The sequence below is a fragment of the Paroedura picta genome, chromosome 2, assembly GCF_049243985.1.
Source record: "Paroedura picta isolate Pp20150507F chromosome 2, Ppicta_v3.0, whole genome shotgun sequence".
Taxonomy (NCBI): domain Eukaryota; kingdom Metazoa; phylum Chordata; class Lepidosauria; order Squamata; family Gekkonidae; genus Paroedura; species Paroedura picta.
This window is the reverse complement of record NC_135370.1, coordinates 182,260,150-182,274,933: the sequence shown is the minus strand read 5'-3', so window position 1 is coordinate 182,274,933 and position 14,784 is coordinate 182,260,150. Positions and strand designations below refer to the sequence as shown.

The 14,784-nt window shown below is 51.8% G+C and overlaps 1 protein-coding gene across 2 annotated transcripts; it reads left to right on the top strand.

The window, feature by feature from the left end:
• Positions 1 to 206: 206 nt before the first annotated feature.
• On the top strand, positions 207 to 12,867 carry GNPNAT1 (glucosamine-phosphate N-acetyltransferase 1). 2 transcript variants are annotated; one of them, XM_077324063.1, is made up of 6 exons: positions 207 to 371; positions 4,898 to 5,096; positions 6,626 to 6,688; positions 8,599 to 8,726; positions 9,425 to 9,486; positions 11,630 to 12,867. In XM_077324063.1, the coding sequence occupies exons 2-6, from the start codon at positions 4,925 to 4,927 to the stop codon at positions 11,775 to 11,777; spliced, it is 573 nt and encodes a 190-aa protein (XP_077180178.1). In that variant the 5' UTR covers positions 207 to 371; positions 4,898 to 4,924; the 3' UTR covers positions 11,778 to 12,867. The 2 variants fall into 2 exon arrangements, with proteins under 2 accessions (XP_077180178.1, XP_077180179.1); XM_077324064.1 differs by lacking the exon at positions 207 to 371 and adding an exon at positions 378 to 488.
• The last annotated feature ends 1,917 nt before the right edge of the window (positions 12,868 to 14,784 follow it).

Here is a 14,784-nt window from a genome sequence, read left to right as displayed (position 1 = left end):
TGGGAAATAAAAGGCACGTGGGAACGGGGCAACAGGTACCTAAGCAGGCACGGCAAGCGAGTGCGCACGCGCACCCACGGCCCAGCTCTTCTCCGGTTGAAGGCGAGCGCAGGCGCGTTGTCGACCAAGGTCGGCCGTTCCTCGGCCGGAGCGGTGGGCGTGGCCGGGAAGAGTGGGCGGTTCCCCTCCGTCTGCATCCCGCGGCCTGCGTGAATGGCCGCGAGGCAACGCCCCCTTCGGACCGGCCACGTCGGTCATGCCGGGCGCATGCGCGGTCGACGCTGCCTCGGGACCGACCGGCGTCGCGAGGGAGAAGCGTTGGGCGTTCGAGCGTGCGCGCGCGCGGGGCCGTGGAAACGCGACCGTTAACGGTGAGTGGCGGGGGGGGGGGGGCGCGCCTCTGAGAAGGGTGCCTCTGAGCATGTGCGGAGCCCCTCGCCGTATCCCAGGCTGCGCCGTTCGTGCCCGCGGCACAACAGCCCTGCCAGGTGGGCTGGCGTGGTTCTCACCGCCTTTTTGCAGCGGGGAGGCTGAGCGCTGCATGTCGGCCTTTGCAGGCGGCAGGAGGAAGAGCTGGTCCGGTTGAGCATCAGGAGAGGTCCGGTTGAGCATCAGGATCAGGCCCAGGCGTGGCCAGACTGTGGCTCTCCAGGGGTCCGGGGACTACAATTCCCATGAGCCCCTGCCAGCACATGCCGGCAGGGGCTCATGGGAATTGTAGTCCCCGGACCCCTGGAGAGCCACAGTCTGGCTGCATCCCTTCTCAAGTTCCTCGGGAGAGCCTTCCCCTGTTGCTGCCTCCTGGCTCTGGGATCCAAAGGTTGACTGCCCCTGAATGTGGAGGTTCTCCTCCTGCACCGTGGCTACTGATCTGCTTTAACCGTGACTCTCTCAAGCGCCCTGGCCACTGCAACAGCCTCTGGCAGAGAAGTCTGTAGTGCAACCACGCTCTGTGTAAAGAAGTTTTCCCTTTTGCCCATCCTGAGCCTGCTGCCCTTCAGCTTCACGGCATGCCCTCGAGTGACCGCATTTTGGAAGAAGGCGAGAAAGTTCTCTGGGTCAGCTCTCTCCGTCCCGCGCATCGTTTTGTAAACCTCTCCCCCCTCCATCGTCTCTTCTCTCCACAGAAAAATCCCAGCGTCTTCCGCCTTTCCTCATGGGGAAGGTGTCCTAACCGCCTCAGCACCTGGGTCGCCCTCCTCCCTTCTTTCCCCAGCTCCGGAGATACGGCGGCCAGAACGGTACCCGGCATGCCAACGGAGGCCGCCCCGCAGGTCTATAGAGGAGGGCACCACAATATCAGCTGTTTCATTCTCCGTCCCTTTCCTAATAACCCCCAGCACAGAGTTTGCCTTTCTCTCTGCTGCAGCACGCTGGGTCGACGCTTTCCTTGGGCTCTCCGCTGTGACCCCAAGATCTCTTCCCCTCTCAGTCTCTGCAGCTTCAGACCCCAGCCCTTGAAGATGGGATTTTTTTGATTCTGTGATGTGCCTTACGTTGCGCATGCCCACAGTGAACTTCGTTTGCCACATTGGTGCCCATTCACCCACTGCCGTTTGGGTGGGGGTCTTGGGACTGGGAGCAGCCTGGCTGCCCACCCGCTTGGCTCTTTCTTCCACACCCACAAGGCTGTGAGGGGAAGCCTGGTGGTTGCCAGACAGAAGGAAAATGCCATTAATCTATCTCAACAAGGGTTCCAAGAGTGCTACAGACCACCGCTGTCTCACAAATGTAATAGAGAATAGTTGTGACTAAGGTGAGATGAGAGGAAGACCAGATAGGAGATGGATGGACTCGAGCAAGGAAGCCACAGTCCTCTGTTTGCAAGATTTCGGAGGATGTTCTGGAGGTCCTGAATCCACAGGGTCACCATAAGTCCAAGCAACTTAACACATGCAATGTTTGACCTGTTAACTGCAGTACGTCTGATTAACTGCAGTACGTTAGCGAGAGCCAGTTTGGTGTAGTGGTTAGGAGTGCGGACTTCTAATCTGGCATGCCGGGTTCGATTCTGCGCTCCCCCACATGCAGCCAGCTGGGTGACCTTGGGCTCGCCACGGTGCTGATAAAACTGTTCTGACCGAGCAGCGATATCAGGGCTCTCTCAGCCTCACCCACCTCACAGGGTGTCTGTTGTGGGGAGAGGAAAGGGAAGGCGACTGTAGGCTGCTTAGAGCCTCCTTTGGGTAGGGAAAAGCGGCATATAAGAACCAACTCTTCTTCTTCAGTAATATCAGGGCTCTCTCAGCCTCACCCATCCCACAGGGTGTCTGTTGTGGGGAGAGGAAAGGGGGTAGGGAAAAGCGGCATATAAGAACCAACTCTTCTTCTCTCTTCTTCTCCTCATTGGAATTTCTTATTCCACTTTATCAAATCCCCTGCTAACTATGTGATCTCAGCTACTGGTAATGGATGTTATCGACATGCATATCCCACTTTTCCGCCTGATGTCTCCAAAGTGGCTTACAAGTAACATTTAAAAATGATGAGGAAGTAGTGTGTCTGGCTCCTGCCTGGTGGAATGAGATCCCGGAAGAACTAAAGGCCCTGACGGAACTTACACAGTTCCGCAGTGCCTGCAAGATGGAGCTCTTCCACCAGGCGTACGGTTGAGGAAGATCTGCTAAGTACCAACTTCTGGCACCAACCCCAAGAAGCACGCCGACTGTAGGGCTTCTGCAGTGGACGGGTGGATTGGTTTGAACTGTTTTAGATGGTTGTGTTTTAACCTTGTGGTTAATTCCTGTGGAATACCTGGCCCAAGAGTGGCGGACTATAAATATCTAAACTTAGGCAGCAGAATTGCTATGCGACGCTAAAAGCAGGGAAATGAAACATCAGTCGAACAATCCATTGGGCAGCAGTCTTAAGGGACTGAAATTGTGAGGATATTAAATGATTACTATTTCTTAAATTTCTGTACCATCCTCCCAAAGAAAGCTTCCATCTGGCGCCTAAAATCTTAGCCAACCGCAGAGGGCATTTCTCTGTAGGACATCATCGCCAGCGCAAATGGTCCTTACTCTCGATGCCACCTGCTTAACTTTGGCAGGCAGGCGGGCACTTAGGCAAGTTTCGGAAGCCTGTATCCCTCTGGCATGAGTGAGGCTCATTTCCGCCCTCATAAAGCGTTATCAGTTGTCTGAATCGGGATTTGGAGGCGGGAGCGAGAAGGACGTGGCCTCCAGCACAGCGGGGAGAGATCCAAGGCACGGTCTAGATCGTTGGCCTTTGCAGCTGGCTAAGCCGGCTGCTTCCTTGTCCGGTTTCTCCACCTCTCCGGGCAAACTGTGCCTCTGGGTTTGTTTGCTCCTGGATTGACTGGCACACTGAGCTTGGCCGTGTGTCAGACAGGAACAGAGAGGCTGGCACCCCAGAGGTAGTATTGTGCGCAGGAGCAATGCAGCATCTCCTGTCCAGTCTCTGGCAGAAGTCCATAGGATGTGACCCGGAGCACATTTTTAGCAAGGGTCACGACAACATCTTGCTTCCCCATATATTGGGTTGAATGCAGAGAGCTTTTGAGGCAAGAGGGTTTGGCCTGCAGAAGGTAAGCTGTGCTGCTCCCCCCTGTGGGGAAGGATTATGCCCCATAGAGAATTTATTTACTTCATTGGTACCCGCCTTTCTCCCTCGTGGGCACCCAACCTGGCCTCTACCATTCTCCTGGCCTCCATTTTGTCTTCACAGATACCTTATGAGGCAGGTCAGGCTGAAAGGGTCACCCCAAAAGCTTCCATAGGCAGACTAAGGCTTCAGACCTAGGCCTCCCAGAGGCCAGATTGACATGCTTAACCACTGCACAACACTGCCTCTCAGTTGGGGAGAGGTCTGAGAAACGGTGGGGAGTGCAGAAGGCTGTGCCAGAGCCGGGTGGAGTGCCACAGAATGACTAGCCAAGGGGCTCGGCAGAAGAGTGGACCAGGGTCTGACTCCAAAGTATGCACCAGTCAATCAATGAAGAGCAAACAATCCCGGAGGCCCTGTTTGCTGTGAGAGGTGGAGAAACCGGACAAGGAAGCAGCCAGCTTAGCACTCCGGTGCCCAAGATCCTAGATGTGCCCATTTGGGGGGATTTAGACTGAGCAGAGAAAATATGCCTGGAAATACATCCCTTCACGAACTCACACCAGCCTCCACAAAGAGCTGGACAGTTCACACTGGATGACCTGCCATCAACTTGACTTCGCCAGCCGCCAACATGGACAAAAGTTCGTCATGAACTTTCATTTGTGAGCCAGATTGTATCCGTCCCTAGTAGGAATACGGGTGTAACTATTAAACTGTGCCAGTTTCATGCTTTCATTGCAGAAACCATGTGTCTGCAATCTTTTGGGGCCTGCAGACACCTTTGGAATTTGGAGAAGGGGTTGAGAAAGTGTACCCCATTTTGTACCCCAAAATGACCATTAGAGGTGGAACCAAATGGAATACCTCCCTCCTGACACCTCCTGGGAAGGAAAAAGGGGAGAGGGCAGAATTGGAGTCACAGGCTAAGGAAAGCCCAGGGACTAACCAGTCCTCTCAATCCTCCAGTGGAAAGCCTTTTCATTTGAATGTGGGCAGCCAATAACGAGCCCTGCCTACTTTCTGGAAAGCTTGGCAGGTCCCAAAGAAAGTACTGATGAGCCCATGTTGCCCACGGGCTCCACTTTGGGGAACTATGATGTAAACTTTTGATTCTGAATGGTGTTCATATATGTTAATGAATTCTCGCATTAGGCCCACAAGCCATTGTGCTTTATGGATTGTTTTACTGAGAATAAAACTTTCTAGTTTTTCCCCCAAAGCAGAGAACAGCATGGTGGATTCAAAAGAAGACAAGCGAGGAAGAATTAATCCTCACAGCATTTCTTGGCGCCAGCCCTTTGACCAAAGATGTGTCCTTGTATTTCAGGAGGCCTCTTGTAGGTGTCCTGCGGCCATGATGCCTGCAGCCCACATCAAGGCGGACAGGGTGCCCCTCTATGACCCCCACCTTCTTCATGAGCTGGACTGGAGCCAGAATATCGTGACGTTCTCTCCTGCCATTTCCCCAGCAGACCCCGGTGATGGTTTGGTTTTGAGACCTCTCTGCTTGGGTGACATCAACCGAGGTATCGTTCCCTTCGAGTTCATTTTCTTTTCCTTGATCAGGTGAACTGAATGAAAACACAGAGACCTGTCGGGCTCTACACGAGGAATTATAGGCCTTCTATGGTAAAAATTCTCCCTGTTGAAACATCAGGAGAGCCCTGCTGGGTCAGACCAGTCGTCCATCTAGCACAGCATCCTGTCTCACACGCCAACCACTTCCTCTGGAGGGCCAATCACAGAGCAGAGAGCCTGAGGCCTGCATTAGAGCATGAGAAGAACTCTGGTGGACCAGACCAGTGGTCCATCTAGGCCAGCCTCCTGCCTCTCACAATGGCAAAAATTCCTCTGAAGATCCAGGAAGAAGGCACAGCGGCCTCATATGGTGAACAACCAGTTCCTTCAGAGGTCCAACAACAGGACATATCAGCCACAGTATTCCCTTGATGTTGCTTCCTTGTCCTGTCATTCAGAGTTTACTGCTTCTGAATGTGGAGGTTCCCATTAGTTACCATGGCTAGGGGACACTTATAGACTTCCTCCAGAAGAAGAAGAGTTGTTTTTTATACCCCTCTTTTCTCTACCAGAAGGAATCTCAAAGTGGCTCACAACTGCCTTCCCTTCCTCTTCTCGCAACAGACACCCTGTGAGGTAGGTGGGGCTGAGAGAGCTCTGACAGGGCTGCTCTGTGAGAACAACACTATCAGGACTGTGGCTAGCCTAAAGTCACCCAGCTGGCAGCATGTGGGGGAGCGGGGAATCAAACCTGACTCACCAGATCAGAAGCTGCCACTCTTAACCAGAACACCACGCTGGCTTTCCCAAGAAACCTTTCCTGTTCCTGTTAGGCAGACATGAGCTAGAAAAAGGGGAATAGGATCCAAAGATGCCATTTCAAGGGGGAGGTCAACATGATCATATGTGATCATATCACGCAATAAATGTTTAACAAATTTAAACAATAGATGATTAATTAATTATATTACACTGTTCAGGAGACCGTTCCAGGGCAGTATAAATGAGATATTGAGCCTTTCTACAGTTCTACACCAGCTTGGTGTAGTGGTTAGGAGTGTGGCCTTCTAATCTGGCAAGCTGCTGGGTGATATTGGGCTATTCACAGCACTGATAAAGCTGTTCTGACCGAGCAGGAATATCAGGGCTCTCTCAGCCTCACCCACTTCACAGGGTGTCTGTTGTGGGGAGAGGAAAGGGAAGGTGACTATAACATGCTTTGTGCCTCCTTCGGGTAGAGAAAAGCGGCATATAAGAATCAACTCTTATTCTTTGGGGAAATGCTTGGAGCTTATGTGGAGGGTGGGCCTTGTGGCTGAAGGGAGGGTGAGTTTCCTCATTGTGCGTGGGGGTCTCATCCCCTTTGCAAGTCCTGGTGGGAATGGCAGGGTCTCCTGGGTCCTCTTCACAAGTCCCTCAATGCACATGCTGCTTCAGACATGCGTCAGAACCCATCCCCGCAACGCTCATGTCCTGGAGTTTGATGCTGACCCCTGTTTGCTAAGGAGGTCTATTAAAAAGTCTTATTCTGTTGCAGGGTTCTTAAAAGTCCTGGGTCAGCTGACAGACACTGGAGTCGTCAGCCTGGAGCAGTTCACCAGTAAGTTGCATTTTGTCTTTTGCTAACTGGGAGGAAGGGAGAGAAAAGCCATGGTGGATTCCACAGGTTCTTCTGGGTTATTCTTATTGCTGCCTGAGTGATGCGAGAGTCTTGTGCCACCTTCCCAACTGTCAGGAACGTCCTCCAGAGAATCCTAGAGTTGGAAGGGACCTCCTGGGTCATCTAGTCCAACCCCCTGCACTGTGCAGGACACTCACAACCCTCTCGCTCACCCACTGTCACCTGCCACCCCCCTGAGCCTTCACAGAATCAGCCTCTCTGAGAGATGGCTCTCCAGCCTCTGCTTAAAAATCTCCAGAGATGGAGAACCCACCACCTCCCGAGGAAGCCTGTCCCACTGAGGAACTGCTCTCTTTTCTGGAGATTTGGATGTAATTTTATTTAAATGTTGCACACCACCCTGAGCTGGCTTTGCAGGGAGGATGGTAAGGTAAAGGTATAAAAGGTAAAGGTATCCCCTGTGCAAGCACCGAGTCATGTCTGACCTTTGGGGTGACGCCCTCTAGCGTTTTCATGGCAGACTCAATACGGGGTGGTTTGCCAGTGCCTTCCCCAGTCATGACCGTTTACCCCCCAGCAAGCAAGCTGGGTACTCATTTTACCAACCTCGGAAGGATGGAAGGCTGAGTCAACCTTGAGCCGGCTGCTGGGATCGAACTCCCAACCTCATGGGCAGACAGATTCAGACAGCATATCGCTGCCTTACCACTCTGCGCCACAAGAGGCTCTGTATGGTATAGAAAACAAATTAATAATACTACTATAATAAGAATAAAACTGCCCTCAATGACAGCCAGGGCCTTCTCCACCGTGGCCCTGGCATGAGTGAGAGCAGAAGCACTGAAGGAAAACACGAAAACAATATAGCAAAGCAAAAGAAACAACAAATTGTGTGTCCCGACTACATCTTAGAATCTGAAGGACAGATGTGCTGCAGGCTGCAGTGCCTCAATCGGATGACTCAAGCAAGACGAGCTAAAACAGCCTCTTTGAGCTGGGCTCCTCCTTGAAGCTGCTTTCTACGCTGTGTAGCCTTTGGCTGCTGCTGCAGTACAATTGAAACAAGGAAAAACTTCTTTACACAGAGCATTCTGCTCAGCTTTCGCCAATAACTCTCATCATTATTCAAAGGAAACACAATCAAGAGGCTACATTTTCATACTTTCTTAATTGCACTCCTAAGGTACAGTCGGCCACATGAATTGCAGTTTCTGTTGCTTTGCTGAGTGAAATCAGGGCATGGTGGGATTTAAAACAGTTTCGCGGGGCCTGTAAGAGAGAGCTGTTCTGCCAGGCCTGTGGCCGAGGCCCATAGAAACATCAACAATAACTACACAGACCAGCCTTTCTCAACCGTTTTACCCCTGAAATGGTCTTCAGGCTTTGAGGAACCCTAGATGTGACGTAACCATGCAGAATATGGTTGGGAAGCAGAGCTGTGGACACGCCCACCTGGGACACCTCCCCTTCCCACCCCCTCCAGGCCCATCATTGGCCATTTTGGGAAAGGGGGAGTTGACTTGTTCATATGTGGTCATATCACCCAATAAAATTAACTCGCACCCATTCAGGAAACCCCTCCAGGGCCATCAAGAAATGTAGACAATAACATCCGGATGCTAATTCCAACTGGATATTTTATTCCCCTCCCTGCCACCAGAGGGAAGGTGGGGAGACAGGAGGCTGGACTGGATGGACCACCGGCCTGACCCAGCAGGGCTCTACTTCTGTTCTTCTGTAAGCTGCATTCCCCAGTTGCTTCATAAGGGCTGTCCGTATCCTTCTGAATTGCAGTGAGAGACCCTCCGACTAGCCAAAGGTGGGTAGGGCTGCCGGGAGGAAGGATGCTGTGCACGTTACCCAGGTTGCCCCTGCCTCTGTTTCCACAGAAACCTTTGAGCACATGAAGAGCTCTGGGGACTACTATGTGACCGTGGTGGAAGACACAAACCTAGGGCAGATTGTGGCTACTGCAACTTTAGTTATAGAGCATAAATTCACCCATTCGTGCGCAAAGGTATGTGTCCATTGGGACGGAAGACAGCTGTTATTGTAAAGGCACTCTGGGACTTACTCTGTGGACTTGAGTTTACAGTGACTTTATGAATGAATGTCCTCTGAAACATCCTGTCCTTGCTCAGGTCTTCCAAACGGAGAGCCGCAGCTTCTTTCATTGAGTCCCTCCATCTCCCTGTTGGGCTGCCTTCCTCTTTTCCAGGGAGTCTTGTCTTCTCATAATGTGAACAGACTTCAACAGTCCCCGTGTAGCCATTTTAGCTTCTAGGGAGAGTTCGATGGGCTCCAGAGCCTGCTGGTGTGTTGTTTTGGCAGTCCACAGTATGCATCAAACTCCCCTCCAATGCTCAGTACTAGACCTAACCAATTTTATGAACTAATGCAAATCAGCTAATGCAATTAACTGCAGTCCTCCACCACCCAGGCAAGGAACAGGCAAAAAACACCACCACTCAAAGAGCCCCCACTCTCCTGCAACCTGCATATCCTCACACATTGTAAGAAAGAAAGCAACATTCACCAGTAGCTCCTGAGCTGGCTCCTCCTCCTTCTCCCTGACCAGCTGCTTGTGCTGGAGTGTATCAGGGAGTGCTGCACACATTGACTCTGAAAAGTGCCCTGAGGTCCATGGAGTGCGGCCACCTTAGGTTTGCTCTTACCGAATGCTGGCTGATGAGAATTTGTTGCCCCTTTCCGCAGAGGGGAAGAATAGAAGACGTGGTTGTGAGCGGGGAATGTCGAGGCAAGCAGCTCGGGAAACTGTAAGTACCTCCTGACAGCTTTCGTTGCTGATCCCCAGGGAGCTCAAGGCCCAGGGGGGCAAATTAAAAGTGGGCTTCTTGGTTCAGAGAACCATTTCACTGCCAGTTTCTCACCCCCAAATAGAATAAATGTTCTTTATGCTTTGCGTGGATGGCCCAAGCGAGCCCCATCTCATGAGATCCCCAAAAGCTAAGCAGCGTCAGCCCCGGTCAGTGCTTGGGAGACCCCCCAGGGGGTCCAGGGTCGCTCTGCAGAGGCAGGCAATGGACAGCCAATTCTGTGTGAGTGCCTGCCCTGACCCAGCCCTGACCATGGGAGCCCCCCGAGGGAGAGCCAGGCAGTGGCAAGCAGCCTGCGTTTGTCTCTTGCTTTACACCACCACCTCCGCTTGGCCCCTCCACATTAACATCTTCCCTCACCTCTGATTTGCTGCTGCAAGCCCTGCACAGGCCATTGGGAGGTCTATGGAACTCCAATTCCAAACAGGATCCCTGTGCAGAGGTGGTCAGGGACAGGCCACTCCGAAGGTTATGTTGGCTGCTGCTTGATGGCCCGCCAATCATGTCTGGCCCTGGCTTGGACAGCCCAGGCTAGCCCAATCCCATCAGTTCTCAGAATCTCAGCACAGCCAGCTCTGCTTCGGACTTGGATGGGAGACCACCCAGGACTGCAGAGGCAGGCACCAGCAAACCAGCTCTATTCCTCTCTTGCCTTGAAAATCCTACGGGTTTGCCATGAGGAGGGGGGCTGGTTTTTTTGGCCAGTTTTTCACTGCTTGAAGGAGTCTCAGAGTGGCTTACTAGCACCTTCCCCTTCCTCTCCCCACAACAGATGTCCTGTGAGGCAGGTGGGGCTGAGAGAGCTCTAAGAGAACTGCTCTGCAAAAACAGCTCTATGAGAAGTATGACAGGCCTGAGGTCCCCCAGGTGGCTGCATGTGGAGGACTGGGGAATCAAACCCGACTCTCCAGATGAGAGGCCACTGCCCTTTAACCCCTCGGCCACGCTGGCTCTTAAGTAGGTTGTGTTTCGTTGTTCTCAGTGCCCCCACCCGCACAGAAACAAGAGGGGTGGTTCCCATTCTATGCTAGGCTTGCTGGTTGTCCGGCTTGTGCCTTTGCTGGTTTCGTGGCAGAAGGGAGGATAGGCTGCTCCCACGTCAGCCTCCTCAAGGCAGGTCTCTGAACACATTTTCAAAGTAAATAAAACCTCACGGTGGCTTCAGGCCAAAATGCTACTCTTGAGCTCCTGAGGCTTACCTGTGTGTCCCTTGGATGGAAGGCAAATTTAAATGGGCATTTCTGCTTTGTGGCCGTTCTGCTGGCAGGGAACCTTCCAGCCCTTTTCAGGGGTCTCCCGCTTGCTTCAGAGTCTTGATCCCCTTCCTGTGCCTGATGGTGTGGATGCCTCTCCAGGGGCTATCGCCACCCCCTTCTCCCTCTCCAGCCACCCACACCTGCCTTCTTGCTGCTCTCCACCTTCCTCAAAGGCAGGTGGGAAACCGAGGGTGTCCCCTCCCCTTCTCCAGCTGAATCAGAAGTATGCCCATTTGGTCAGGTGGCAGAGCTCTCGGCGGGCTCCGGCAATTGGGTGGAGGCCAGATACCTGACAGCAGATCTGACTCGCCTCTCCGCCCACCCGTCAAACTATACTCCTTGACTGGGAATTATAATTCAAATTAGAGATCAGTTTTGCAGTTCGGAACCTCTGTGATTTTACTTGTGCCACCCTGGATAAAAGTTAAATAAAGAAATAAAAAATGAGTACTGTGGGTTCTCCAGGCAACTGAGATTGCTTCCCCTGGAGAAGATGGCTGCCTTGGAGGGTGGAATACGGGTGTGGCCAAACGCTGTGTGGGCCAGTGGTGGCCGCATGGTGACATGCTGGCAGGGGCTCATGGGACTTGCAGTCAGTGGACATCTGGAGAGCCGCTGTTTGGTCACCCCTGGTGTGTGCTTTACAACCCACTCAGATCTGCAGGAGTTTCCCAAATCAGCGTTATAACCTACTGAGGATGGTGCTACAGAGCCGAGAGGCAGAGAGACTGTGGTTTTGCGGCTCCTACCATAAGCCCCTCACAGCCCTCTGGCCAGACGTCCTTTTTCGAGGCCCTAACTCTCTTTTTCCCCCCTCCTCCCTTTAGATTGACATCGACTCTTACACTGCTGAGCAAGCAACTGAATTGTTACAAAATCACGCTGGAGTGTCTCCCCAAAAACGTAGCGTTTTATAAGAAATTTGGCTATTCAGTGTCGGAAGAGAACTACATGTATCAAAGGTTCTTCAACTGAAGGCCTGCCGGCTTTCATCTCTTGCGACAGACTGCTTGGTGGCGGTGGGAGCTCTGCGAGGGTCTTTATTCTCTACAGGAAATATTTGTTATCTACAATCCCCTCCGGAAACGGGACGATGAATATTTAAATGCTGCAAACGGTGAAACCTATTTTTCCTACTGTTCATATTATGTGTTGTTGTTGTTAAAGGGGAATGGAAAAATATTGTGAACGGAGCGGGTTTTCTAAACCAAAGGGTCTATCTATTTTTACCTGATGCATTTTCTTGCCTCGTATTTTTCTAAAGTTCGGTGCCGCTTGTTCTCGGTAGCCAATTAGTTTTGACGGGTTTGGACCGACTTCTGCAGTTTCCCCATTTGCTTAGGAACAGGGAGCACATGTATGGTCACGACTGGTCTCATGAACGTACCTCAACATTTCATGTGCCCCAGAAGAGTCCCAGGGCAACAGCCCAGCTGGGGGAGCTTGTGCAGCTGACTCTGTTTCGGTCAAAAGGAACAGAAATTAGGATACTTGCTCAACACCTCCGGTGACCCCACAGCTGCTGCCGCCAACAGGATGCAGCAACTCTTCTCCCTTCTGGGGAGAGGCCTCCGTGCACCTGTACACACCTGACTTTCGTGAACTCAGTGGAGCTGGTTTGTGGGCGGCCGGATTCTGCCACGGTCCGCACATGGTACATCTCCAAAATCTTGTTCTCAGGGCTTGGTGGGCTCAGGCACTTTACACGCATCATCTTAGCACTTTCTCAGTCATTAGTCAACCGTAAACATATGGCCAGTCCGGCTGCCGTACTGAGTTCAGGGCATTGTGGGTAAGCAAAGGCTTTTGGAGAAACGTTACCGAATTTCATGGAAACACCCAGAGGGCTATTCTGAGCCAGGAGGGTTGTTCCATTTCACTGTGGTACCTTTTCACTTTCTATTTATTCAGTTTAAAAGTCTCGTCAAGCTCAAGGATAGGGACTTAATAAATTTTGTTTTGAATCTGATCGTTGTCACCTCTGTGCGTAAAACGTGCCATGGTGATGCGAGGGTGTTGCTGTTCACTGGGGGAGCTGTGATTAAAGCTACGCTGTTCATTTTAATTCATTTGTATTTCTTTATCTGCTGCCCCTCCCTGTGACGTCTCAGCTTTGTTGGGGTGCCTGCTGTACACTTTGACATGGTCGTTGTAAGCCGTCTCCAAGCCATTCGCTGAAAAGGCCTTTTTGGGTTTACGCCGGTGTTCCCCTTCAAAGGAGTTTATGAAATCTAGCCCATAAAGCTGCTGCACGTAAGGCAGGCTGTCGTTCCAGCACGGTCAGTATTGTCTGCTCGGACTGGAAGGGGCTTTCCAGGGTCACAGGTCTTTCAGGTCACCTGCTGCCCAGTCCTTTTAACTGAAGATGCTGGGATCGAACCTGGGACCCTCTGCAGGTTAAGCAGATGCCCTACCGGTGAACCAGCGACCGCCTCATCTGCTGTTCCTTCTTCAGCCCATAATACTCTTAACTCCGATAGGCTACTAAGATGACATGTCGGCAGAGTTTGCATATGCAGAGGGAGTAGAGCACCAGCCTGCTGGTTAAAGACTAAAATAGAAGCAACTCTGTATAGAGAGAGAGACCTAGCTAGCTAGCTGCAGTCATTCTTCTGTTATTTGACAACTGTTCTGGAGGCAAACAGGGAGGACGCACTCTCAAAATGAAGGAAGCCTCCTGTTGTCCTCATGAGGGCACAGGAGGAGATAATTTGAGAATCATCGGGAAGTTCCTCTCCTATCTTATTAAGTCTATTTATACTGATTTGTTGGCTGCCGCTTTCGACCAGGCCAGCTTGCGGTGGACTACAATCAGCTATGCTAAATATACACTGTCTCCAGTGCCCCCTGCAGGACACGCTTTATATTCTGCTCAATTCTTGCATATTACAACAATATTCACTAGGCTGGAGGTGGGGGGGTGGGTGACTTCTTCCCCGGGCTGCCGTCATTCACCCCAACACCTTCTTTCCAGGCCACAGAGGTCATGGCAGCACCAGATAACAGCTGCCTGTGTCCTCTCCCCTGGCTCAAAGGCTTCCTGTCCTGCCGCTTCTTCCTGCATGCCACCAAGTAAAAGGCTGACTTTTTGGCACAGAGGAAGGACAACGGATGTCGGCGTAGGAAAGCCGCCTGGCAGAGTCTCTCTCCCTAAAGGAAGGCTGGACGGAACAGCAGCAGCTCCTGTTCAGCCGAATCACAGCATACGCCTCTTCTGCATGGGCCTTCCCACTGCCTGCGCCGCATAGCTGAGCAGCATTCAAAACAGAGGTGAATCGCTTAAGGCAGGGGTAGCCAAACTGGCTCTCCAGATGCCCATGGACTACAATTCCCATGGGCCCCTGGCAGGGTCTTGTGGGAATTGTGGTCCATGGACAACTGGTTTGGCCACCCCTGCCTTAAGGGGACTCGTGTGCTTGAACACAGCCTCCCCTGGGGAGCCAATTCCAGGGCAGGCAGAATCATAGAGTTGGAAGGGTGATATGACCCATCATTGGCCATGGGGAGGGGGCAAGTCAACATGACCATACATGGTCATATCACCAGAGAAGAACAAGAAACATGAGTTTTCACAAAACCCTGGTTGAGAAAGCCTGGTCTATTCAGATGAATTCTTTTCACTGCATTCTAGTATTATGAGTCAGAAAGAAAAAGAATTACCTCTTCAGTGTATTGTCAAAGGCTTTTGTGAACATAATCAACTGACATTTGTAGTTTTTCCGGTTGTGGGGCCGTATTCTGGTAGCTTTTTCTCCGGATGTGGTCTGCATCTGAGGCTGGCATCTTCACCGGTCTGTCAGCAAGATGCCACGGAGAAGTGCACATCTTGCTGTGACAGATCTCTGGAGGTGCCAGCCACACATGCAGGAGAAACGTTAGGAGCAAAAACTACCCAAATGTGGCCCCACAGTCTGAGAAAACTACAAAAGCCAGAATTACCTCTTCATTTCCTCTGTCCGCGTGCATAGACTATATCGGGTCT

Excerpts from the sequence above, each read along its gene's own strand:
- GNPNAT1 (XM_077324063.1), top strand. The coding sequence starts at position 4,925 with ATGATGCCTGCAGCCCACATCAAGGCGGACAGGGTGCCCCTCTATGAC. Across the intron at positions 5,097-6,625 it reads CTTGGGTGACATCAACCGAG|GGTTCTTAAAAGTCCTGGGT; the intron begins GTATCGTTCCCT and ends ATTCTGTTGCAG. Across the intron at positions 8,727-9,424 it reads TCACCCATTCGTGCGCAAAG|AGGGGAAGAATAGAAGACGT; the intron begins GTATGTGTCCAT and ends CCCTTTCCGCAG.